At 43.3% G+C, this 27,505-nt stretch overlaps 1 protein-coding gene and 1 non-coding gene across 5 annotated transcripts in view; both read right to left on the bottom strand.

Moving 5' to 3' along the window:
- col7a1 (collagen, type VII, alpha 1) overlaps window positions 1-20,726 on the bottom strand; it is a 60,003-nt gene extending 39,277 nt beyond the window's left edge. For 2 of the 4 annotated variants that reach the window (XM_046383855.1, XM_046383858.1), the window contains exons 1-36: window positions 20,138-20,306; window positions 13,321-13,393; window positions 13,021-13,201; window positions 12,764-12,920; window positions 12,576-12,669; window positions 12,311-12,469; window positions 12,010-12,167; window positions 11,547-11,676; window positions 11,302-11,421; window positions 9,707-9,862; window positions 9,366-9,485; window positions 9,104-9,253; window positions 6,714-6,830; window positions 6,259-6,405; window positions 5,963-6,088; window positions 5,672-5,818; window positions 4,979-5,101; window positions 4,516-4,782; window positions 4,210-4,353; window positions 3,994-4,125; window positions 3,770-3,916; window positions 3,373-3,510; window positions 3,130-3,279; window positions 2,903-3,039; window positions 2,686-2,812; window positions 2,405-2,548; window positions 1,958-2,127; window positions 1,718-1,759; window positions 1,437-1,463; window positions 1,305-1,349; window positions 1,099-1,218; window positions 943-1,014; window positions 814-849; window positions 656-709; window positions 458-532; window positions 71-184 (exon numbers count right to left, since the gene is read on the bottom strand). In XM_046383855.1, coding sequence (XP_046239811.1) covers window positions 71-184; window positions 458-532; window positions 656-709; window positions 814-849; window positions 943-1,014; window positions 1,099-1,218; window positions 1,305-1,349; window positions 1,437-1,463; window positions 1,718-1,759; window positions 1,958-2,127; window positions 2,405-2,548; window positions 2,686-2,812; window positions 2,903-3,039; window positions 3,130-3,279; window positions 3,373-3,510; window positions 3,770-3,916; window positions 3,994-4,125; window positions 4,210-4,353; window positions 4,516-4,782; window positions 4,979-5,101; window positions 5,672-5,818; window positions 5,963-6,088; window positions 6,259-6,405; window positions 6,714-6,830; window positions 9,104-9,253; window positions 9,366-9,485; window positions 9,707-9,862; window positions 11,302-11,421; window positions 11,547-11,676; window positions 12,010-12,167; window positions 12,311-12,469; window positions 12,576-12,669; window positions 12,764-12,920; window positions 13,021-13,201; window positions 13,321-13,393; window positions 20,138-20,281 — 4,443 coding nt within the window. In that variant the 5' untranslated portion in view covers window positions 20,282-20,306. The other 2 variants (XM_046383856.1, XM_046383857.1) reach the window with 2 other exon arrangements.
- On the bottom strand, window positions 16,841-16,911 carry trnag-gcc. The gene has a single exon. It is a non-coding gene; the product is annotated as a tRNA-Gly (tRNA).
- Window positions 20,727-27,505: the final 6,779 nt, after the last annotated feature.

Raw genomic sequence — 27,505 nt, 5'->3', positions numbered from 1 at the left:
ATGAAGAGCTTACGTCAGTTCCCTTCTAAATGGAGCTACATGGAAAGAAGCAGCAAGAGAGGAGGCTAACCTTCACAGACACTCCTGGTGTTCCTGGTAAACCTGGGCGACCATCCTGACCAGGTGTCCCAGGAAGTCCGGGAGCACCTTTGGCCCCGTCGCTGCCTGGCCGACCTGGAGTACCCTTAGGAAACACAAACACTAGTTGTATAAGGGAATGACCGAATACATCCAACACATCTAGAAAGCCACAACTGACCTCTCTGCTGCAGCTGGAAATCACGTTATGGAGAAGAATGTGGAGAGTGTGTGTGAATTAGGAAAAATGTGTCCATACAAAGCAAATTCAGGACTGCGGTCAAAGTCACTTGTTATCACAATGTGGCCATCAGGATTGTCATGATGTGACGGTCTTATAGCAGTTTAAGAACTTTTTGCCTTCCAGTTTGTTTCTTACTGGTATTCCTGGGATGCCTGGCTCTCCTTTCCTCCCAGGCAGACCCCCTCCTGATACAACTGAGCCTGGTTCGCCCTAAAGCATCAGCAAAGCACCGTGAATAAACACAGACACACACACAATCAAACAGACACAAAGAAACTATAAACACTTGTGAGGTGGGTAAGGAAAAAGGCTCAAAATGATCCTCCAGCTCACCCTTTCACCTTTACTGCCTTTTGGCCCTTCTGGCCCTTGCACACCTGGTTCACCCTAGAACAACAGAGAAACACTTAGGGAGCACCAAAGTTCACATTCAGATGATCACAGAGGTACACTTAACAACTGTGCGCGTCAGTAGAATGAGTGTTACTCACTGGGTCTCCTCTGATGCCAGGTAAGCCCTGTGAACCCTGCAGACACAAAAACATCATCACTTTGTTGTCTCTGCGTTAATACGACAACAGACTCACCGGTGGTCTGTGGGTCCTGGTCCTTATACTCACCGGGACCCCTGCATTTCCAGGGGAACCTGGGCGACCCGGCAAACCTGGACTTCCATCTATGCCAGGAAAACCCTGAAACAGAAAACAAACCGCTTGTTACTTCAGTCCTAATTAGACATGCTTTTGTAGTTTTTACAAATTCTTCCAGGTACTCACTCTCTCCCCCTTCTCTCCTTTCACTCTCCCTGAGGGGTCAAAAGGGGCAGCCGGGCCGGGTGGACCCTGGCGTCCTTCCGGTCCTCTGGGGCCTTCCCTACCTGGCAAACCATCACGACCCTACATCCCACATATTAGTGCGTACAGTCAATATTATTTCAAACAATCAGAGAAATCATCAAGGTCAGAGTTAATGAACAGCTCACAGGCTCTCCCTTGCGCCCATCTACACCATCTCTGCCTCTGTCGCCCTGTGGAGTCACAAAATGGCATCTTAACAGTGCGTTGTAAATTCACATTACAAGAAGAGAAACATTTGCCAACTTTCTGCAATGTACCTTCTCTCCACGATCTCCTTTTTCACCCTAAAAGAAAAGATTCAGATTCAGAATCAGAGTTCAGAATTTCTTGGCATGCGGCACAAATATAAAATATAAATACTGAATTAGAATTGGATTACGATATTTACAAAAAAACCCAAAAAGTTAAAGTCTTATGTATGTACAACGAAATGACTAATCTAAAACAAGAGAGCTGTAGAGTAAGTGCAATTTCTGACCCTACAGCGTACGCAGTATTGAAAGTATTGAAACTTTAAAACAGTTAGAGAAGAACTCACCTTAGGGCACTGAATGGCACACTGGTCTGGACCAGGAACTCCCTAAACAAAACAAGGCAGAAATAACGCTGGAATTTAGTTCCATGCTGTTCCCATTAAAAAGCTGTTTGTGAAATAGCTGAACTGGTAGTCACAGTAATGTGTTGTTTTGGTCGTGGTCATTAATGTGTATCAACTGCGTTCAGATCCCTAAAAAAACAAGACTATAAACAAAATGCATTTTTCCTGGTTTCTTCTTACCTCTGGTATTCTGGCAAGACCACAGAGCAAGTCTGCCAGATCGGTATGTAGGGCACCCAACCGTGCTGCATCACGGGTATACAGGATGTTCTGGGTGCTACCATCGGTCACGGCCCGACGCAGCTCCTCAGTATCTGCCTGGTCCATACCCACTGCTAACACTGTCACTCCTGGCAGACACACCAACAGATTTGTGTGATTGAACAAAGGCAGATTTTTGAATTTGTGTGAGGATTGTATGAGGACGTGTTGTCATTATAAAGTATGTTCCCATAAAGCTCAAGTTCTTGTGCATTGCTTGTGCAGACACAAGTACAGATATATAGTATTATATTCTATCACACATTTCTGTGGCTGAAATCTTGCAACACATAGTGATCTAATAAGGGCAGGTAGTTACGTCCAACCAGGGTAATTTTCATTTGACAGATTTCCGCTCCTGCGCACCTGTAGCCCTGAGACCGCTGGCTGCGAGAGTGAGGTTGTCAGCTGATTTTTTGTCTGCGATGATGACAACAACACCAGGGACCCTCGGTCTCCGTCCAGCCGTAGGGGTCAGAAGGTATTGTCTGGTGAAAGTCACTGCCTCACCTGCAGAGGGAGACAGACAACATCCCAACCGCTGACACACACAAATACACATGCGCAGCTGCAGAGATGAAGCACAATAAATTCAGAAACACGCAACAGGAAGGATATCCGTAAGAGAGCACTGAGGAAGAACCGACCAATGTTATTCCCTGGGCTTTCATCAAAGGGTGTGGACTGGATCTCCTGAAGAAGTGTGTCAGACCTGCCATGGCGATTAAGCAGGAACCACACTTTGGGTCTGTAAGCATACACTACAACGCCAACCTGAAAGAGGCAGAAAATAATCAAAATGTTTGTCTATACACAGGTTGAATACCTCCCAATGTCTTGTTCTGAGGTGTATTCGGACCGTACCTGTGAATCGCGGGGTCCGACTCTGTTGAGCGATCCTGCTGCACTTGTGAGGAGTTCACGCAGAGATCTTGCAAGGCTTATCCGATCAGTAGACGCCGGCACCAAAAACACCACGTCCAGACGCCCGCCCACACACACTGTGGACACAGAAGTTAGGGTTAAGTGAGGCATCAAAAGGTGTTTATTGGTAGGGGAAATATATAAAAGTGAACGTGCTGGTGTGTTACCAGTGCGTTCATCTACGGAGCTCTCAGTTCCCAATCCACTTGTGAAGGTGGGCTGCACGGTAAAGCGATATTGGCGGCCCAAACGCAGTCCAGTCACTTGGTAAGAGCTGGACGCAGCAGGGAGAGTAACAGAAAAGCCTGGGCCAACATCTGAGAAAGATGAACAGTTAGAATGGTAGGACTGCAGAGGCATGTAAGAGTCAAAAATAAATAAATTATAACATGTACATTATTATGTATCACCTGACTCATCTCTCCAGCGCAGAACATATCCTGTGGCGCCTGGAAGTGGATTCCAGCCAAGGCGCACGGAATTCTGGGTAACCTCTGCCACTCGTAAAGTTGTGGTAGGTAGTGATGGAGGGGGGGTGAAGGCACCAGCTGTATACAGAGAATACAACGAGGCACACATTGTGAATTAGAGCTGAGGCCCGCAATGCAACAAGCAGTGTATCTTACTGTATTCAGCATCCGTGAACTACATTTTATTAAAAATACCAAGTGCATTGAAATCCACGCACTCTTTTAAGAAGACCTTTAAGTCCGTTGCTTATTTTTTCCCAATCTCTGTATTTCCAAGGGTTATAAAAACTTGTGTGAACACTGAGATGATGCCTGAAAATGTGAAAATAGGACTCACGTGTGGTGACCCTGACAGACACAGGGGTTCCCTCCCTGTTTTGAACTAAAGCCTTGACCTGCACCTCATACTGGGCTCCGGGGTCCAACCGGTCTAAATCCACTGCCGTCACATCTCCCCCCACGAGCTGACTCCTCTCTTCACCACCTACACCAGCACATAGTTGCAGTAGTGAATAGTGTAACTCAGACCGAATGCCATGAGATGAGTGTATCAAACTCTACCGTCTGTTCTCCTCCAGGTCACACGATAAGCCGTCGCTCCCTGAACGCCAACCCAAGTGACTCGGACAACCTCTCCACGGGTCTCCTGGATTTGCAGTGAAGTCACAGTCCCAACCACGGACTGATCTGACTCTGAAGGTCAGGACAGAAAACAATCAGTCGGTTATTCTACAACAACATTTGGACAACAAAAATAATTCTGTATTTGACAGTCACCTGTTCTGATAATGATGGTGGAAGGACTTCCCTCTCGAGAGCCAACCAGAGAAGAAACTAACACAGTGTACGCTGAATCTGACTGCAGTCTGTCAATGGTGAAGGAGGAGACATCGGCGGGCACGGTACGAGTTGTTTCACTTCCTGCATCAAGCAAAATATGATGTAGAAAATGTAGAAATTTGTGCCTTCCTTCAACTACACCTACAGTACGTGAGGACAGAAGCTGCTGACAGCCACATCGCTTCTCCTAACACTCACACATTATTTACCTACCTATAAGTATTAATGCTAGCTATTGCTTACCATCCTCTCGACGCCAAGTGATCTTATAGCCACTTGCCCGGGTGGAAGGTGACCAAGCAATGCGTATCCTCTGCGATGTGACATCAATGATGCGAAGGCCAGACACTGATCCACCATTGGGATTAGTACGAGAAGACAGCGTGACTACCTCTCCGGTGCGCTGACCAACCACAGCTGCAACACCAATCACCAGCGCCTCATCTGGCTGCAGGCCGTCTATAGTGAAGGTTGCAGCTTCTGCACCAAGAAGGCGGGACTGCTCCACACCTGCAAGGCGGAACATGGGGAAGTAAAGATAAACTTTAGTCTGTTCAAAGTCCGCTGCAGTGTTTTATTGAATGGATAATGAGGTAAGATCTGAAAATACAGCTTTGGCTCTAGCTTCAATTTAATGTCAAAGATGAGTACAGTAAGTCAGGATTCAGGATTTAAAAGGAGAAAGTCACAAACACATAAAACTTACTGCTGCCTTGTCTCCAAGTGACCCTGTACCCCGTTACCCCACTAACACCTGTCCAGGCAATTCGTATTCTTCGACTGTTGGCGTTTGTCACTCTGAGGTCAGTCACTCTTCCAGCACCTTGTTCTGAAACCACGGAAATACAGGGCTTCATTTGGCAAAATTCAATGTGAAAAGAAAGCAAAGCTGAGCAGTTATCCTCTAGAGCAATAACAGGAACAGAGAAAATCATCCATCCGTACATTTATACATATTCTTCTGCTTATCCAAGCTCCTCACCATAGGGAGGAAACTCATTTTGGTGGATTGTGTCTGCTATCTTATACTTTTGGTCCCTATTCAGAGCTCCTGGCCATAGGTGAGGGGCTGAAAGTAGATCAATAGGTAGATTGAGAGCTTTGCCTTCTGATCAGCCCCTTCTACACCACAAGGCTCCAGTACAAAGCCCACATTACTGCTGATGGTCTCTGAAAACACTAAAAACAAGCCACAGCTGCCATCTTGGAAAGTTCTAAAAATCAGCAGAGATTACCTGTCAAGATGAAAAATACAAATTAAAGACCAAAAAGTTGAAGAAGATTTATTATATCAGAAATTAGAAGCTAATTGTCTGGTTTGCCATCCACGATCGGTTGTTTTCAGGAACAGAAAGACATGATGAAGCACACAGTTGCACAGTGTCACTGCTCAACCCACCCGGTTTGATGTAGACTGTAACTGGGTCTCCTTCATTTTCTCCCACCAGTGCTGTGACACTGACACCGTAGGACACTCCCACCGTCAGGTCTCTGAGGTCAAGCGTTGTCTGGTTTCCCAGGATACTCCGGATTTCCTCTGTTCCCGCTGACACAGCACAAAACACACAGACACAACATTTTCACAAGCATATTTTATTCATAACTGGGCACTCAATAAATCAAAATGAATAGTGAAAAAAACGTAAAAAATAAAAAAATAAAAAAATAAATAAATAATCAGACAGTGTACCTTCTGTGTTCAGGATAATAATGCGGTACAGTGTGGCCCCGGCTACACCCGTCCAGCCGAGTCTGACGGTGCTGCCCAGAGACTCCACAACTCTCAGGTTGGACACCCTCCCCACTGGCTGCTCCTCTGCAACAACGGCAGATTAGGACACTCGTGAAACATCAATACAAGCACAGAGAAACATTTAAACATTTATATTTACACTGAAAAGTACTCATAACTGCTTTTATGATGCCAGCACAACCAAAAAATGTATCCAAAATCAGAGTTCGGAGCCCCGTGGCAGAGTTACTGACCTCTGGCTGCGGTGGAGACAGGTGTGGCCTCCTCACGACCCTCGAACAGGGTGTACAGGGTGATGACATACTCCGTGTTGGGCCGAAGGCCTGTTAAGTCATAGCTGTTAGCGCTTCTAGGAAAGGACAATCTCTGGATGGAGCCTCCTGGAGACAGAACAACAGTCCAAATGGATTTACATTCCCTGTACCTACAGTATTAGAATAGTTCTTACTATGTGCAGTTTAAAAGTGAAGCTGGCTTTTAATTCATTACTAGGTTACATGTATTACTTGTATTACTAACACAAATACGGTCAATTAAAATCAAAATTAAATTACTATTATACTTTGCAGCAATGCAAATTTTTCTTGTGATCATTATAATAACTTGTCCACTTTCTTCTTTAAAACCACAGAATGTTTCAAAGTGCAAAAAGTACAAAATAGACCAGTGAAGCTTGAGCACATCTGACCTTCGACCTCCCTCCACTCCAGGCGGTACCCTCGAGAGGACTCAATGATTCTCCAAGTAAGGCGAATGGAGGAGGGGCTGGTGGTAGCTGCTCTGAGGACCTGCTGCTCCTGGCGCTCTGAGGGAAACACGTTACATAATATACATGCAGTTATATAATAAAGCATAAGTAAATCCATCAAAAAAAAAAACTATATGTAGACTGAAAGGCTTCTTGGTTGCTTCTGTGCAAAAACGCATTCTAAAGTCCGCCTGAAGTCCGCCGTGAGGCTTCAGCTGCCTTCATTAGTCAAATCAGTCAGGTCTTCATCCTCTTTTTTGTCTAAAATTACAAAGCAATAACTATTATTAAATATTTATTTTGACCATTCTGTGGCCATTATGGCTATACCTTGATAACTTTCAATGTACTTGCAGTATAAATTATTTAATTATTAAATAATTTTAGAGTTGAAAAAATGAGAAACTGTCCTTGGACCTGCACTGCTGATCTCTTAATTCTAACTAACATGGCTGCAATGTCAATCATGCATTTTCAAACTGAAAAAAAATGGCACGTATATAAATGAAGACATTATGATTTATTGTGAGCAAGTCATGCGCACACACACACACAAAACAGCTGCTGCAACAGCAGTTACTTCAAATTTCAGATTTCAATTGATGCTTTGAAAATCCTACTGCACACTACTCTCTACTCAAGAGACTAAGAAATCACACCCTCACACACCCATCCTGCTGTAGCTGCAGGGTTGTAGCTACAAATCCTGGTTTGTTTGCCGAGATGTCACACCCTAACAAATGCGGCTTAGTTTCATGTCTTATGCTGAAGGCAGATAACTACAAGACTGATGGGAAAATAATTGCTCCAAGTGAAACCGCAGGTGTCTCACTTGCCATTATGGAAAGTGCAGCACAGACTACATGAGGTGTGTACAGGCCCATTATGAGGATAGTAGTTTGAGCACCTGAGATTTTCTGTTCAACTGACTATCTCACTGGTTCCAGCCCAAAACAACAGAGAACAGCTAAACCATATATATATATATATATATATATATATATATGTATATAAGCGATCATGGAGAGTCTACCATGAAATCTGTCCGACTCTGAAATTCACACCGCATACACAAGCTGCATACATACATGCCCAAACTCCTTCTGGTGTTCTTATCTTTAGAGTTCAGGAATGTGGTGTGAAATGATAAATAAACTACTGTTTTAAGTAAGAGTCAATATTCCATCAGCCTGCATATCATAAATTAACACTTCCCTGCCCCCAGGCTGCTGGTGTGGTGGACAAAGAAGTGCTTTCAGTGACAAAAAAAACAAAAACAAAATTAGCACACTCTCACAAGACAGAAACACCTGTACTGTATGTGGCCACAGGACGTTTCTTGTACTTGTGATGGAAATAAATCAGCAGGAAAGTGTCAGTGGGGAGCAGTTAGGAGGCCAAAGAACAAAGTATACAGATCAGCGTCTGGGTTACATTCACCCGCTGATTTCCTTTTCAGTCCTGACAGTCAGACTACAGCATGCCCTAACATATTCAACATTTTACTCCATAACACATCATTTTGTTTGACTGAACGCCATACGATGCTTTTGAAGAGGAGAACGATGAAGAATAAATTAATGACATATTTGGAAATATGTGTCATTCAGTGTGGTCCTGACTAAAAGCAAAAAAACAAAAAAAAAGAAAGAAATAAAGCCCACATTTTTTCCTAATGAGAAGGGTCCGACAACTCATCACAAACCACAGACACAACAACAACTGTTACCTTGTTTAAACAGGAACAAACAAGAGAGGAACGAGCCGAGCTAAAGTTTGAGGTACTGTGGTGTACAGTACGGAGTGGACTGTATATGTCTCGCTTCTCTGAAAGGAGAATTAGGCCACGAGAAGGTTTTCATTCCTCCACTTTTGAAGCTCTGTGCTCAGTGCAGTGGCCCTGCAGTGACTCAGTCTCCATTCAAGTAACACCAGCCCGAGTGAAGTGACACCATATGGGCACTTCTCACGAGAGACAGATGGCCTGTGTGTATAATGAGTGTGTAGGTTTCTAGAAATGTTCTTTAAACAGAACTAAACAGCAACATGTGTAGGTTGCCAACAGACAAACAACGAAGAAGATTGTTGGCCATCTTCTCTGTCTCTACTTCCTGTCCCTGTACTGGGCGGGACACAACAGCAGACAACCACCTATTTAACTAGCAGCAACCTAAGAAAGTAAAGGACACAAAAATAGAATGTAATTATGTAATTAAGTGTTTTGGTATGTGTGTAACTGTGTGTTTTGAGGGGGAGGGTGTAATGAACACAGAACATATTCACATAAAGCAGAGAGAGATGTAGTGATGAACAACTGGAACCACACCCACCTATCTTGAACTTGGCTGTTGCTACAGGGCCCTCGGTGTTGCCCTCATACAGCGGGATGACAGTGATGATGTACTCCGTGTCGGGCTGCAGGCTGGACAAAGTGTGAAACTCGCTGTCTCCAGCAACCTCCACTGTCTCCACATTTCGACCTTTGTGAAAAGAAAAACAAAAACATAAACGTATGTACGCAAATGTGTAAAATAAAATAAATTCTGAGGAGCGGAAATGCAAGAAGTTGCTTGAAGTGGCTTTCATCCTGACCTGTAAATGGTCCCCATACCAGACGGTAGGCCCGTGCACCACTGACGCCTCTCCACCGCACCCGCACGCTGCCCTCTGACTCCGTCTCCACTGATAACTGCTGCACTGCCTCGAGGCGCACTGACACATGCAAAAACACCAGGAGACAGCATCACCGTACTGTGCTACCTTAAAATAATACTGTCTCTAACAAATTATTACTCCATTTTCTAACTTTGCAACAAATAGCACAGCCACACTACATTGTGTCCACTGATACTGACTGGTCAAATTACAATAATTTACCATGAACTTACAAATAGTAGAAAAGGTGTTAAAAACGGGCCACAGGGTAGACTCACGTGTTCGAGCGTTGAGGACGGACGGTGACGCCGAGTTTCGGGGGAACAGGGAGTAGAGGCTGATGACGTACTCTGTGTCTGGTTGAAGCGACTCCAGCGTGATCGATGTGGTGTCTGCAGACAGCGACTGCTCCAACAACTGAGCTGCTGGCTGACCTTCTCCGCCAACAGCACAACAGACAGGGAACAGAGGGAGATGAAACCGGTGCACAGTCAGTAGTAACTTCACAGTATGTCATTGGACAAACGAACTGACAACAACATGCAAAAATACTATATGTTCACTTCATTAAATATATGGTATTTTGAAAATAAATATAGCAGCAAGCACCTATTTGCGATGTAAAATATATAGAAGTTGTAAAGATATAATAACAGTGTCCTGAACAGAGAATGAAGTCACGCTCTTTCTGTGTCTTGCAATCTGAGCTTCCCTGTTCTATGTTTTAATAGCCGGGCTGGGCGCACGTGCAGGTGAGTCCCTCTCCTTCGTCCCTGCATCCATTTTCAACATGGGAGCCTTGTAAGAAACTTACCAGGTTGGTTACAGCTAGAAAGTACACTAAAACATGTTTCTGAAAAATAGAGTTTTTTTCTGAGTTTCGTTAGCGGTGTGTGTTCAGATGCCACTCCCTCTTTTTGTTCAACCTCTACAACATCAAGTGGCAGTGAACGTCATCTAATCTTCACCTTCGAGTTTTCCTCATTTTCATCTCAGAGCAAAAGTCCAAATATGACAGCCAGCCAAGCGTACAGAAAAATTATTTGGAGGCAGTGCACAATTTGTATGTCTCTGTGTTCTGCGCGTATCCTGTATGTGCACGCTTGCTAGAACTGGCAGACACAGGAGCAGGTAGAAACATCACACCTCTCATTACAGGATACACATTTACCTCGTTTGACTACTCTCACAGACATGCCAGTCCAACTAGTCAGATGAGGAGCTCCATGTGAGACTGGCACTCCTGCCACATGTTCATAGGGAGAAACTGTTTATATCAGCCCTCAGGGGCCACTTTTCTCTTCTGAATCATGTTATAAGAACCCAGACATCTTTACACTGTTATGATCTGCACCACACCCTGTCTCTAGAGGTGGAAGGACAAAATTACTGACGATCCGTGACATAAGTAAAGGTTTTCTCTGCCTATCTGATTTTAAGACTGGTGACAATAAAATGTATTTGATATTTTAGGTAATGATTGAGCTATAAAAGTCCTTACTGACAGAAAGAGCCTGAGGCAGGTTAAGGCGTTAGAGAGGCTCATGTTCTTCAACATTCAGCCTTGACAGCTGTACATTCCCAACATGTTTCCCAACTTGACACCAGCAGATTAACTTTTATCCGCAACTGTAGCTTCTTTACCACCTTTCGTTTCTACTGAATCTTTAATTTTTCAAAGATTTATTTTTTTGTGATAAGACAGTTCTGTCACAACTGCAAGCAAATACTCAAAAGAGGAAATGTTGCTGCAAGTGTTACTAAAACACAAATGCACAACTTAGACTGGAAGCAAACAGAATGAGAAAGGCAGACAGAGATGGAAACAGGAAACAGAAACAGAGGTACGTGTGTGTGTGTGTGTGTGTCTGACCTCGGGGTCCATATGTGAGTCTGTAGCCTTGGACAGGAGACGAAGGCCTATCCCAGCCTACAGACAGGGAGAAGAAGCCTGCCTGGACCAAACGTAGACTGGAGACCCCTGGCAAAGACCCTACATGAGGAAAAAATAAGACATTGCATGCAGGTGTAAGGCTGTTTTAAGTTTACCTTGAGAGGTGATGTGTTAGCATTTTCGTAGATCTCTGCTAACATTTACATCCCTGACTTTTTACTCACTGGTTCGCTGTTTGGCAGAAACAGACTCTCCCACACTGTTGGGGTACTGGGCGATGACAGTGATCAGGTAGTCGGTTCCTGATCTCAGCTCTCTTGCGGTATAGGTCCTCTGACTGGCAGAGACTGTCTCCTGCAGGGAGAGAACAGAAGTTGTCTTTCTAAACAGTCAAGCCTAAAACAAGTTTTTGCTAAGTGAATGACAGCTACATCAGTCTTCCATCTTCATCATGTCTGCTAGGGTAGACAGAGTGGAATTTCACTCTTGCAAACTTTAATCTCTACAGTATATATGTGAAAAAGATCCACTCATTAGACAGGTTTATGCTTAGCTCGACAGCACATGTCTATCTCACAAAGCATGACCCACCATGGATCCTAAAACTGCAATTTGCTACTTCAACCTATAAATCACACCTGTGCTCATCAGCGTGTGTCAGGAATATTCCCCTACAGCTGGACTCACCTGACGCAGTTCTGCTGTGATGGGCTGACCCAGGCCGGAGAGCGGCACATACTGGATCACATAGCCATTCACAGGCCCCCCTGCCTGGCTCCAGCGAAACCTGAGAGAATCAGATGTCTGGCCTGTGAACTGAAGGTTTGACGGACCAGAAAATGCCTCTGAGGAAAGCAGAGGAGAGGGTGGAAGCAGGACGACAAAGAATTAATGCAGGTTGACAGTCTGACAATAAAGTCTGAGATGACAGACTCAATATCTGTGTGTATTTCAGTATACTGAAGCTACGCTAGGTTAGCTCACATACCATCACTTGCATAGACTCCTCCTGCTTTGGAACACACTCGGGGACTCACAAGGGGAAGGAGTGTGTTCAGCAGTTTGAAGTCCCCAACAAAGGAGGTGAAATCACTACTGGGCTGGGAGGCGATCTGAGCCAGTTCATCCCTGTCTGCACTCTTTATACCTAATAAACACAAAAAAGTAAGAAAAGAAATCACAGTGCTTCAAAAGCATGTAAAAAAAAAATCCAACCTACTCTGAGGGAGGAGACCTGCAGGTAAGACACCTACCAACCGCAAAAATGTGCACTCCTTGACTGCGCAGCTTCTGTGCTGGTTCCTGCACACTGTCCTGTGACTTCCCATCAGTGATCAGGATGGTGATCTGAATGTTAAGGCGATAGAATTAGAAACGTGAGAAGCACGATGTAAAACGTGTTTTACCTTATGAGACATCACAGAATGGCTGCTCCTCAGACCTTTGGGACCTGCCGACTGGAGGCGGGGTTGAAGAAGTTATCAGCGACAAACTTGAGACCGGCACCAGTGCGCGTGTTTCCGCCCTTATAGTTCAGATTCTGAACAGCATTGACCAGCTCAGTGCCATTCAGGTAGGTACTAAATGTAAATTCAACTCTGGGGGGAGAGAAATGAGCATTAATACAAAATTCTGCACCTGTAGTAAGATCCTCTGTCACATGGACACAGTGAGATAAATATTAATCCTGGCAGTCACCTGGAGGTGTCACTGTACTGAATGGTCCCAAACCGTATCCCTGACTCGCTGACAGAGCTGGCAAATGGCTTGATGATTCCAGCCATGAAGCCCTTCACCTGCAGGAAGTTAGCTCGGCCAATACTGGAAGATCCATCGACCAGGAAAACAATATCAGCTGCTCGCACATTATTACACCTGCCTGCCGACACAAATGACGGAGAATACATGTGAGCACACAGAGACATACTTAAACTGACACAAAGACACATGAGGAGGCCTGTTGGGGCTGATAAGGAGGGGAACCGAAGTTAATTATACCCTGAGCTTCAGCCTGTTTCACGGAGGACAGGAGGACAGCCACAGCGAAAACACACCTCCACATCTTCACGACCTGGGCACACAGAGGGCAAAGGCATTAAATGCTAAACAATTAGAACTCACTTCACTTGTGCTGCCTTTAAACTTCCTGTTAATAGTACTACATTGATCGATTTTTAGTGCACCTGGACTTTGAAAAACCTTGTTTTTGTTAGGACTACTCCTGCTCCTCTTTTCTTTGTGTCTCCAGGTCATATTAGTCTCTGAATTGTGACCATCTGCTATTAGATGTTACATATTCATTCCCACTGAATTTCCTGTTTCTGCCAGTCACCTGATCTTGTCATTTTCCTGTTCAGCTGCATCCCATTAGTCATTTGTTCCTCAGAACAAGCTGAAAGTAGATCAGCTCTGTTATTTGTCAGATTGTCTGTGTTACCTTAGAGTTGTAGCCATTGTTCCTGTCTGTACCTGTTTTGACCCACCTAGCATCTTTGATATACTGCCTCACCTGCCAGCCTGATGCTTTTGAACGTGTTTTCTTCTTCTAAATGTCAGTCTGACTACCGGGTGAAGTCTCTTTTATTATTCCAACCTGCTTAGGTTCACCGAGGGTTAGCAGCACTGTAGTAGCACGCCTACCTAAATAAATCCTAAACTAGCATAACAAGAATATGCGAATATGAGTACCTCCCAAACATCCATTCACATACGCGAGTCCTCTACTGGTCTACTCAGTGGTCCACATGGCTATTGCTACTGCCCCTGCTCTCTGCACTACTGGCCGCTGTCCTGCACAAACCACCACACAACCTGTGAATAACCTATCTCGAGTATTTCTATGGCACACTATTCAATACTACAATTAAATACTAATACTATCTACCACATATTGTTTTGTATCATATGTATCATATACTGTTCTGTGCATATTTTATGTATCTTTATTATCGAGTTAACATTTTTTGCATGAAAAGCACCATACAAATAAAGTTTATTATTATTATTATTGTGGTTGCTGTTCAAATCCTGAATTCGTAATAACTCAAGAATTATGCTCAAAGCATTTCTTTATTTAGTTTTGAACATCTCTCCCCAGATGTCTCATCAGGACATCCCTTTTGACTAGAATTAAGTGGAATCATATTATATAAAACAATTAACATAAATACTGTTTCCTTGTGGCTTATACTTAAGACGTAAGCTCATACTGAAGTCTTCCACTTAAGACTTAAATACAAGTTTATTCAGTTTGAAACAAAGAAATGTCTAACATTAGCTCTCAATAATTGTGGTCTGGGAGTTTAAGCACAGATCTTCCTGTGATATCACTGCATGCTGTTGCAACCACCGCCCCCCCCCCGAAAAATAGACAAATGCATGAATGGGCTAAGAAAAATACCCGCTGTGTTTTAATGACCTCCAGTGTGATTTGATAAAACTTAGAGGTAAAGACACTGTAAACTGCAAACAACAGCAGACTTGTGCATATTGATGATGAACTACTTGTGGTGCCAGTTAGAAATTTTGCAATTATTATCCCACTGTGACGTTTATACTACGCAGGACTGCACATGTTTGTAGATAAAATTCCATTAATATTGAATTGCTGGTCTCAAAATGTCAGCATCTAAAATCATCATAACTTCACACCAACCAAAATCAAAGGGCATGACAGGCCAAGCAGACTCAGACTCAGGTCAGGTTTAGGCACCAAAACTACTTGTCAGAGTCAGAGTTATGGGAATGTGTTGTGGAGCGAAGTGAAGTCAGCGTGTTGTATAGTCGGGTGTAGTCTACGAGAGTGCAGCTGGACCCTTCACCGAGACACCCGACAATAAAACAAGACAAGTATGTGCAAGACAAATATCTTACCAAATGGGAGGAGGCTTACCTGTATTTAAAGATCCCTCCACACATGTATTAAGTCATACACAGAAATTCTCTCACAGCCTTATAGTGTCAGAATGTGCACATACATTATTCTACAGTGAAGCTGTAACACACAACTCTACGAACACAAAGAAAAACACACATTTGGCTAGAAGAGGACTATAATCAACAGCAATGACACATAGCAACAAAAAATAGTCCTAGAAGGCTATGCATACCTGTCCTGGGAAAGACTTGTTTTTTGCAGTTCATTTACCTAAATAGCCATGCTGTGAAATTAAGTCTTCAAGGTGCATAACTTTTGTATTTCTCCCAAAGCATCAACTTTATTATTGTGAGTTCTACGTTATACAAGACAAGCATGGCATACCAAGATATGCAGACATACAGTATGTCCATAGACTTAAACCGATACAGTCAAACCAATGATGCCTGTACATTTTCTCTCTGTTAGAGCAGATAAATGAAGGTGCTTTGGTCAGACTGAAGAGAACTGTACCACTTTTAACAGCATGCTCCATAAGACCTCCAAACTATAGCAATAATCAGAATGCACATACCAAGACCTTATGGACAATATGTACCATTTTGAGAAAAGAAAAAAAGACAGATGGTCACGGAACCACAGCCTGCTTTCCACCTGGGACATATTTAGCCCTCGTTCTGCAATCAGCCTCTGCACACACAGCAGTACTTCCAGCCGCTGATGTCCAGTGTCGTACCTTTACACATCAGTGTCACCAGTTACTGCTCACAGGTCATGAACACAACTATCACTTTCAGCAAATTTCAGTGTCAGCTTTCATCTAATGAGACAAGCCCACTATGGACGGGAGCCATTTCCCTTCACGACAACCTTTGTTGACATTCACCTTTTTACAGAGATGATGAATGATACGGCGGCTACTGCAAATAGCTGACAGATGCTGAGCCAACAAACAAAACCTCTGATCTAGTCAACTAAAGTAAACAGTGCGAGGAGCAAAATCATGAGAAACCACTTAAGTCGAAACAAAATGCATCAGGGTGATTTTCTGAGCCTGTGCAAGATTGCAAGGAACATCAGTCTTATCTGAAAAGTGATCATTTTCAGTGCTTTGGCATTTGGTTGGAACACTGCTGACCCAAACCAGACTGAGTGCGTCGGTCGGTCAGAGCAAGCCCACATGAAAGGCACTTGCAGTTAATTCACGCTGACAGACTTGATGACATTCACAGCACACAGAAAACATTACATTATAGAATACAGAATACATTAAAGGGCACCCGCTTTGCTGTAACTCTTGATGTACCTAATTCAAGGCTACAGCCAGCAGTCCATTAGCTTATCTTAGCATAATGAAGGAAGGAAGGAAAGGAAAGGAAAGTGACATATCTTGTCATTGGAGGGAACTCACTCCAATGAAATTTGTTCTCTGCATTTAACCCACCCAAGTGACGTGCACACACACACAGCAAACCCGGGGCAGTGGGCGACCGCATGCAGCGCCCGGGGAGCAGTGGGGGTTAGGTACCTTGCTCAAGGGTACCTCAGCCATGGACACCGGGACAGGGAATCGAACCAGCGATCCACCGGTTACAGGTCCGACACCCTAACCGCTGATCCACGACTGCCCCAAAATTCGAGTGCATTGGCCGGGAATCGAACCCGGGCCTCCCGCGTGGCAGGCGAGAATTCTACCACTGAACCACCAATGCCCTTGAGTGGAAACAGGGATGGGGAAACGGTTCAGCTCTGGACATTTTCTGTGTAAGGTAACATAATCAATCTACCAGCAGCTCTAAAGTATTAATTAAAGCATTACAATAATGTCACTGCAACAAGAAACAGTTTGGCACACAACCCCTCATGAAACCACAACTTGTCATATTTGGTTTTTGCATAGTTAAAACAAACAAGGAATGACATGCTAATTTGCAAGCCTTAGAGGTGCCGCTAGGCAGATTTTCTTAGATTCACAGAAAGCCAAGCTACCTGTTACACCGTGTCTCCAGTGTTTATGCTAATCTAATCTAAACATCTGTTGGACATAGCCTTATACACTATATGGAAACAAGTATTGGGCCACCCAAGCATCACACCAACAGGGGCTTTAATGACAATGCATTCTAAATGCACAGACAGCTTTGCAGCTATAAGAGATTCTCCTCTTCTGGGAAGGCTTTCCTCAAGATTTTGGAGTGTTTCTGTGGGAATTTTTGCCCAATACTTTTGTGTATATTGCATATATTGAGTATACTGTATAGTGCACACAGTCCAGCAAAACTCTCGAGATTTTTATAACTGAAAACAGACATTCTTGGCCATCTCTTCTTTTAATTTATTTAAGTATGAAAACTTTCTGACACTGGCCAAAACAAGAAGCTCATAAACACCCATAAAAGTTTGTTCAGTAAGATGCAGAAACCAAAACCCAACAACTTCAGAGTTTTTGTCCCAATCACGCAGCACACACATAAAGCTAATAAGTTCCAAATGTAATGCCCCATCCTCTATTCCCAAGCTTTAAATGACTTATTCTAAAACTTCTACCCTCATAAAAAGAAATTATGTACAATTAGCTCCTGGCGAGCCCACACCAGCTTGCTCACCTTTCATACTATTTTTCTGATGAAACAAAGTTTATTTCTGGTTTCACTGTGTAAGCCTGGTGTTGAGACCGCAATCCATAGCCACAGCTTATTCTGAGCATTTACATGTTGGCTAACTTAACAGATCGTAACTGAAAGGCATTAAGTATTTGCAGGCCATTGAAAACACCAGATGAAGACTAAAAGAAGAGGCAATAAATGTTCAAAAAAAAAAAAGAAACGTTTCTCCTCCTTTTCTTCTCTCCCTGCCACTCCTACAACACACTCACTAGTCTCTTTTCGGGCCCTATTCCAATCTGCATGTACAAACAGTCCTGCTAGTATATATGCTCAAATGATTATTGAAATAACTCACTGGAAAGCCCACATGCCAACTGTGGGTGTAACTCACTTCCTCTGATAAACTCCTTTTTTTACTACAGCACGTGAAGATATTCACCACATCTTTATTAAATACTTTCCTCAGGTGGCCTCAACAACACCTGGAATTTTAAAAGGATGAAGTGACTGATTCATGGTTATGGCCACACCCACTATAGACCACCTGGAAATTAAACTAAACACATGAGTTAAAAAGTCAGTGACACAGTAGCAAAGTGTTGCTGTGAGTGGGAATCTAGTGAGGATTCAGACAAGGACTTTTCAGGGACAGGAAGACAAGGAGATTAGGACTCATCCCAGAGCTTCTGGTGGGAGATGCACACAGGCAGGGCTGTGCTTTCTGCAAGCTCCGCTCAGGCAGGATCACAGGGTTGTGGCTTAGCAGAGATGCCATTCTCCCAGGGGGGGCAGCAGGCCACTGGCCATTGCAATGTGACAGAGTGCACTATTGTGTAAGCTCCCTCAGCATAACACAAGTCCAGAGACAGAGAGTGACACAAGTGGACAAAGGGATGGAGGGGGTCACAAGAGGGCAGGGTGTCGCAGCAAATTAAATAAGCTCCTTCAAGTCTCAGCTCACACACCAGCATTTTGTGTACTTGGTGGCAAAAACAAAAGAGCCCTCCTCTGAGGCTGTCTGGGAGTCAAAACCCTGGGGAGATTGATCCTGTCACCTTTGACCTCCAGCCTCAGGTCAAGTGCAGATCTCTCACTTCCTCTGATAATGGATTATCATTCCATTTCTTCATCCAAACAAAACAGAAGTGCTTAAAAACAGCTGCTTTTGAAAAATCTTCTGTGGCCCCTTGGTAGAATAAGTTTCAGAAGAATCACTGATATTATCCTCCCTTAGTTTGGCACAAGCTTTGACTCACTATTAACAAAAGCCACATGGATTAAACCAGGGGAATAACTGCATCCATCAATTGGCTGTCTTTCTCATTCAAAGACATGAATGAATGGAGGCAAAATGTAAATACCGCCCTGGTTTACAGCTAGTTTATTCACGTGTAAACACAGTAGAGCCATTTAATCACCAGTTACAGTCAAAACACACACACACACATATTAACCCAACACAAAAGATTCTTTCCACAAAATCACCCATTGTTGATAAAAACGCTTAAAGCATCAATCTTAAAAAATAATGAAGATCTGCAAATTATGTTCCCACCATAAACCTCAGTTGAAAACAACAAAAGATGTTCCCTCACCAACACATCAAACACACACAGTAATCAGCAACAGTCCTCCATAGATGACATACTTGGGATCAGTCCAGAGCAAACCAGTACCAGAGTGGCATGCCAAAAATCTTAGTCCAGCCCGGCTACAACAATGCAGTGAATGAAAGTTTGAAAGGGTGAAGGTGAGGCATAGAGGACGAGTCTAATCAGCTCTACTAAAAGGTTTTTTTTTCCAGCATTATAAAAAAACCGTCTTAGGGGGATTTCTTGCTGTTGCATGAGCCAAACCACAGCAAAGCCACGGATGTCCTCGGAAACAGAGCAAACAATCCAAATCAAATCAAGACACAAAAACAGAGGAGGAAGAGGAGAAGTATGATTCCCTTTCTCTGTGCAACATCATGGACTGTAGCAGGACCCTCTCACTAATAAATGAGTTCAGCTGAGGTCAACACGGTTGCAAACTCCCCAGTTGTTTATAAGGAGTGTAATCTCAAGTTTTGTCGGGGTGATACATTTAAAATGTACTGCAAATTTTAGCGTTTTTCAGTCTAATCATCGAGCGGAACCGTCTGCTAAATCCCGATATTGCAAAGTCAATCAATTGTTATTATAATTACATTTGAGAGAGGGTGAAAATGACGTGATGAATGCTCTGTTCGGTCTTGTTCAAAGTCAAGGTTTACATGCTGCAGGGAAAGTCGCAGGCAGAGTGGTGCTGTATGGGCTACAGATGGGATAAATGTTTTATAAGAGTTACTCACCAGCTCGCATAGTAAAGTAATGCGGTGATACAACACGAAACTGCGTCCCGATTCGGCAGAACAGCCTGCAAACTGTGCACAACTCCAGTCCCGTGGAGCACCAGTATCCCCATCACTTTCTATCTTCATTAGACCAATGCACATATACAGCCCATATGACCGCCTCTGCCTCACCTTACCTGCGGATTTCTGCTCCGTGCACCGGGCCACAGCCTGCAGCTCCACACCTTTCCACCTGTGGCATATCCAGCCCCTCGCTCTCTCTCTCTCTCTCTCTCTCTCTCTCTCTCTCTGGACACACAGCAGTACTCCCAGCCAGCGACGTCCCGTGTGTCACAGCTTCAAAAAGCACAAGACAATCTCCACGACCGCCGACTGTAGCCTCAGTACCTGGAGTCCCGTGAGTGCATCCCTGCAGGAGACTGTCGGGACTGTAAACGCTGTTTCTGACTGGAGGCTGCCTCGCTTAGGAAAGGCTGAACACAGGCAGCAGCAGAACAGTCCAGACTTGTTCGGATGCCTGAAGGGGAGTCCTAAACTCTCCCTTTTTTCTCCCCCCTCCAACCTCTTGTCCCTCCCTGCTCCTGCCTGCAAGCTACCCATGTGAAGCTGAAACATTAGCGATTAATAATTCCGTGACTTTTCCAGGTGAGACTGGGCGCTCCGGGTCACATGATCTCTTGCATATTACCTTTATTTACGCCTGCGTAGCCTATAAGCAGGAACTTGAGGGGGTAGACGTTTTATTTACAAATTACAGCTAAGCTTGTCTTATCTACTTTATGTGCAAACCTATTTTTAAAGAGATTTTATTTCTTGTTCAATGACATCACCTCGGCAGACACTTAAAGGGAGTGTAGCGCTAATCAATTAAAATGAGCGCAGTTTCTTCAGTTATTCCTTTGCATTTGTTCAAGTTTTGCATCAACAATTTAAAGCTATACAATCATTATTTTAGATACCGTTGACATCATTTAATTTTCATCAATGAAAACATTCACTGCAAGCCACATAATTGCCATAAGACAGCTGAACAAATCAGAGCTGTGAGAGGAGCGCTTCAAATAAGCTGACAGGTGAAACCAAATGAACGTATGCACGCACCGAATGGTCCTGCCGGTGTCTATGTGTACTTAAGTGACTTAGCCTATATAAAAATGTACCCCATATACAATTATCCTGAAGGGTAAACTTATCTATGGAGACCAAAACAGTTTCTTCTACGAGGCTACTTTACCCATGTTGTAAAGTTGGGAATTTTATAGTGGGTTCTATGAGGGTTAATTGGCTTTTGGAGCCAGCCTTAAGTGGCCATTCAAGTAATTGCAATTTTTAGCACTTAGTGCTGGCTTCATTTTTTATCCCCACAAGCTGGGGACGAGCACATAAAATTAATAATGACTAAATTCCATTTAGATGGTTTCCAGGGTCTTGATACTGTTTATGCTGACTCAGTGTCTCACTTTGATGGCCTCTGGCACATAAGTACAGGACAAAAACAGTGTTAATGTTGCTATAGTAACATCTTTGCTTTTTCTGTATGACAAGTCAAACTGCCTGCTGTGACAAAAGGCCGATAGCGGAAACTTCAATAATCACCTTTAATAATTTCAAATTTGTCCCCTTTAAATGTTTTATCAAGTACATGTGACAGTCTCACTCCAGAGGGTATAAGAAAACAGACTCTGAGTGTTTCCTGTGGGTCAGTCCATGAATCTACAACAACTATGTAACACTTCTGACAAATGTGCAACCACACAATAATGTGGGAGAAAATTTCACTCATCATTTGGCCAGTAAACTGTGACTTGTGGCTTGTATGCCTGTCTTCAAGGCCTGTTTTGTCAACAACACACAAATTACAGTCACAAGTGGAGCAAATAAAGTTCAGAAATTGCAAAAAGGCTAAAACTTCATCCACTGACTTGTACCACAACAAGGAAGCAGCGCCGTTGCTTTAGAGAGTTGGGCTTCGACGTGATCTTCTCAAAGACGCAGAATCTCGCTTGTATTTGGCTGTCTTTTGTCCCTCATCCAGCTCTGTATTGTCAGCTGTAGCTCTGATGTTTTCAGCTTTTGGAACGAGATGACTCAGTTTATCAAAGACACTCTACACAAAGCTGAAGAGCTTAGTCCTGATCTTTTCCAGGTCATCCTTGATTCTATCAACTGTGTGACAAGAATCTCCAGCAAAATATACCTTTCACAGGTGTGATGCTGTGAGAGGTGTGTTGCTATGAAATATGGTGCAGATATTCATCGTGCTCAAAGGAGGAATCCTAATTACATGCGTGGTCTGTTCTTTGTAAGGCTGACATTTGTGAACTTGAGTGAATTTGTCAAAACCTGTTGGATGAGTTGTCATAAAATTTAAAACACATTCATATCGGCTTCTTGATGATGAATTTTAATGATCTCGTGACTTTTCATCTGGTGCCATCATCAGGTCAAAATATCAACTTGTCCAATACTTTGGTTTATAACTGAGACCCAACAATTCAATTCCCATGAGCCTCAGCTGTACTTTGCATTTAGAGTTAAATAATGAACGTTCGCATTCTAACATGCTAAAGGAGGATGGTGATCATAGTAAACATTATACTAAACATCAGCATCGGCAGCAAGCTGCTAGCACGGCCAAAGACAGTTTTCTGGTTATAAATATCTATTATTTATCATATAGATGTTGTTGTTCATCATAATCAATGGAGTTAGACAACAAACTCTTGATTCTATTGTCTTCTTGCCAAAAGCTGTCACCCCCGCAGCCTCTCTGATGCTCAACCTGTATAATTTACATCAACATAAATTAAACTCCGCTGCATTCTTTATGGAGCAGCTTCCTCCTGTTACCTCTAATTATCATGCTATTTATTGTTACCATAGCGATACCTGCAAAATCCTGCTCTACCCACAAAGGTGGTATTATTTCAGCTGTCACGTCCTTCCTGTTTTATTTCATTTAGGTGAACCATGACACACTGCAACTCATCAATACAGATGTCCTGTAACATTTTAGCCTGCAGTATGTTTTACTTTACACAGTGTGTATTATTGTCCTATGACTTTGCACTTTGTGGGTTTTGTTGTGAGGTCCTGTTGTGCTATGAGATTGTGTCGATAATGTGGTTATGATTTTGATTCAGCTCTGGCTTAGATTTTCACAGATTTGTTTTTGAGCTCCCTAGAGGCCCCTCTACAACTAGAGATTAGGTTACTGCCTCACAACTTTACCATGAAATTATTCATGTTGGCACAAGACTCGTAAATTAAGCCATGGGAATAAATGCAAAGTCTTAACTTTCATCTGTGTTTCTTCCTGTTCTCCATTTGAGTGTACACTGGAGATGGAATGATGCCATATGACAGGAATGCAAAGTAATCAATCATGCTTGTTTCTCTCTCCATCCCTAATTTTTTAGAATAAAAAACAGCCTTGACAACACACTTGCTGTCCAGATGAATGGTGTATTTCTTTGCATCCATTGCTTCTTAGTCACTGAATTAAACTTCAGGGTTTTTTTTTCTACTTTTAGAAAGAAAGGAAACAGAGGCTAGTGTAAACATCCAGGAAGGCAAGCAATCAGGCTGACATGTAATGAAATCTGTGTGAGGCAGATGTGTTGTGCAGCTTGTTGTGCAGATATTTTTAACCAGCCAAAAAGAACCGAAACCGTAACCATGCTGCACTAATAAGAACACATTCCAGCACTAAAATGTGCTCCTAATGCTGCTGTCTCAGTCTGTGTTGGTTAGGGACAATAGAGACAAGATGACTTGCGGTCTAAACTGCTTCAGTTTGTACTTTAGACACTGCTTCCCACCTTAAAATCTTCCCCTTCACATCCTTATGTCTTAATCATAACCAGGCTGCAGCAAAAAATAAATAAATAAATAAATAAAGCCTGAAGGTTAGAAAAGCGAATTGGTAGGCTTATTACTGGAATTCCCAGACTTGTTAGAATCTTCTGGCCATTTTGGCATCTCTGAGGCTCCTTAAAGCAAGACAGTTCCTGCCTTCAACAGCCACTTGCTGTGGACTGTGGTTATGGTGATCATTTCCCATATATGATTTTACTACAAGGATTTGACTCTGTGAATGTGCAAACAGGTTTTTTATGCAAACCCAAATCTACAGAGTATCATATCAGTTAGACAATATTGTTGTCCCATACTTATTTTAAGTGCCTTGCTCAAGGATGCATCAGCCGGCTAATCACTCCACCACACCCAAATTTTTCCTACCCGTCCGGTGGGGGAATCGAACCAGTGACCCTCCGCTCACAAGCCGCTTCTCCAACCTCTAGGCCACAGCTGCCCCCTGTCATAATATCATAACATCTCCAACAAACTCCATGGTCTGCCAGCACCATCGCTTCTCATGTCAGTCTGGAAACGCAGGAAGAAGGACCCAGCAAACCAGATATACATTTGAAAAAGTTGAGAAGTAAAGTAGGTATGAAGTGTAGCTTGTTGTAATATGTAAAAATGAACACCTAAAAACTGCTGTAGGTATGCACTTGTTTTTTATGAGGACATGATTTGGAGTTGGGTACTTAAAAATCAGTAAATCACTGCAGTTGTCGGTAATGTAGTTACTACAGTTACTCAGTAACTCTGGGATATCCTCATTATCTCCTTCGACAAATATTATGTGTGTAGTGTAATTTCTTTAACAATAACTGAATTATTTAACAATAAAATTCCTGCTGTTGTTAAGAGACCCAGTTTTTTGATATGTGATTGTGGCTTTATTTGCTGATTTCATTCCTAAAATATGATAAATTTGTCATTCAGAAACAATGCGGGACGATTACAGTGCCTAGCTGTTTTAAAGTTCTGTTTTTTTTCCACCTGGAGAGAAGAATATAAAAAAGGGCTAGAAGATGACATGTGATGTCTGTCGTCTCTGCTTTCTTTTGAGACTGACACTGATCTCCCCATTCTCCAACATGTTTAGCTGTTTTAACCGGATTTAAAGATGTGTGACAGCATGGGTGACAGGAGAGATTACAGGAGAGTGTTGTGTTTATGACTCGTAAGGAGTCCATTTCCCTCTCAGCTTTATGAATATAGTATTGTGTGAGTGGATTTGGTGTTTTGTCTAAGTGCACACGAGTGACAAGAGACAAATCCGCTTACGTCCACGTTGTCTGAGATTCAACCAAAGCTCAGAGTGTGTGTTTGCTCAGAGTTATCTTTAAGAGCAATTTGGATCTGACCCCGTCGGGTTTTCAGTCACAGTGAGCTGAAGGAGAGATGGTTTGTCCCATTATGAGGCAGGACTTTACAAGCTCTCACCTCAATCTCTCAGGCAGAGTTGGAGAGGAGGTAGGTGGATGAACAGTTAGGCTCTCTTGTTTTTATCCTCAATTGCCTGCAGCTTTTTTTTTTTACAAATACCACCTGTCCAGGTGAGAAATAGCACAGTGGCCTGCTCTCACACCTCTATTATAGAGTAGGAAAATTAGGTGGAAAGCATGAGGAAAGTAACAGAAAAAACTTTTTTTTTCAGAAAAATGCATCAATTTAACAGATTTAACAAGAAAAAGAAAACGTATGGTGCAAAATCTTCACCAGAATGCGTAAAGTAGATGGAGGTTACAAAGGTGGCCAGGAACACGACTAGCTTAATTTCTATTTTGTGTGAAAGGGAGCATAGATGAGGTAGGGGTTCTCATGAGAGTTCAAAGGGTGTACTGGAGGTGAAGAGCGATGTTGGACAGAGTGATGAGTATGAACCTGGAGAGTGAAGGTGTGATGACGGATGTAGTCAGCACATATCCCCTGCAGGTTTAACGTGAGATGGAGGAGCAAGAAATTCTGAGTGTTCTGGAGTGAGCTGAATGAAGTGGTGGACAGCAATCTCAAAGGAGTGAGATTGGTGACTGGAGCAGACTTCAGTGGGTGGTGAAGGGGACAGAGGTGATGAGGATGTCATGGGTACACATTGTGGTGAGTTTTGAGAAAAGGATGGAGATGGCTGGGGGTGAATGTAGTTGGGCAGCATTGGACGGTGCTCTGTAAGCATCACTTTGGGGATAAAGAAGAGGAAGAGAGTGAAAACAGAGCCAAGGATCAAATGATGGGAGCTGAAGTAGGAAGACGGCTTTGAGGAGTTCAGAGTGGAGGTACTGGGTGGTAGAGGAGAGCTGCTGGATGACTGGGAAACTACTGCAATGTGGTGAGGGAGACTGCTAGGAGGGGGCTTGTTGCATTATCTGGAGACTGGCTGGTGGAATGAGGACGTGCAGGAAAGTATACAGAGAAAGAGGTAGGTGATGAAGTGGAATAGTTGGAGAATTTAAGAAATTAAACATGAGTACAAGAAGATGTGAAGAGAAAGTTAGTGAAGGTTAAGGAAAAGGCGCATGGAGAGTTGAACGAGAAGTTGAACAACAAAAAAAGAAGGACTTGTACCGATTGGCTTGACAGAGAGACTGACATCAGTGATCAGCTCTGAGACCGTTCTTGTTTGCAGTGGTAATAGACAGGTTGACAGACAAGATCAGACAGGAGTCTCCATGGACAATGGATGTTTGTAGATGACATTGCAGTCTGTAGAGAACATAGGGAGCAGGTCGGGGAAAGCCAAGGGGAGGTGGAGGTATGCATTGGGGAGGAGTTTAAATACTTGGGGATCAGCTGTTGGTAAGAGGTGCAGAAGAGAGTGTAAGCAGGGTGGAGTGGGTGGTGAAAAGTGTCAAGAGTGATTTGTGACAGAAGGGTATCAGAACAGTGAAAGGACAAGTTTCCAAGATGGCAGTGAGACCAGCTATGTTGTATGGTTTGGAAGTGGTGGCACAGGAGGCCTAGCTTCTGGAGCTGGTGGGACTAATGAGGATGACAGGATTATGAATGAGTACATTAGATAGACAGCTCCAGTGAGACAGTATGGAGACATGCCCTAGAGGTTTGGTATATCGAGCATCAGGAGAAGCATGCTGAAGATGGAGCTGCCAAGGAAAGAGGAAGGCCAAAAGAGGAGGTTTATGGATGTGATGAGGGAGGACATATTGGTGGTTGGCTCAACAGAGGAAAATGCAGAAAATTGGAAGAGTTAGAAACAGATGATCTGCTGTGGTAACACCTAAAGGAAGCAGTCGAAAGAAGAAGACGACATACTTTCAACCCCAGAAAAGATCTTTGAAAGATTAGGCCTCCTTCCAAATATGCAAAATTTGATATAACATAGGAGAAACCACAGTGTGACAACATAACTCATTTTTCTGAAATAAAACCACACACACACACACACACACACACACACACACACACACACACACCACTGAGAGGGAGCACTCAGAGGTTGTTCTCTGCTCTGCAGCTCTGGTCTGCATGTGATGTTAGCATGGCTACACATTTGCA

The sequence above is a fragment of the Scatophagus argus genome, chromosome 3, assembly GCF_020382885.2.
Source record: "Scatophagus argus isolate fScaArg1 chromosome 3, fScaArg1.pri, whole genome shotgun sequence".
Classification (NCBI taxonomy): Eukaryota; Metazoa; Chordata; class Actinopteri; family Scatophagidae; genus Scatophagus; species Scatophagus argus.
This window is presented reverse-complemented; position numbering and strand designations above follow the sequence as displayed.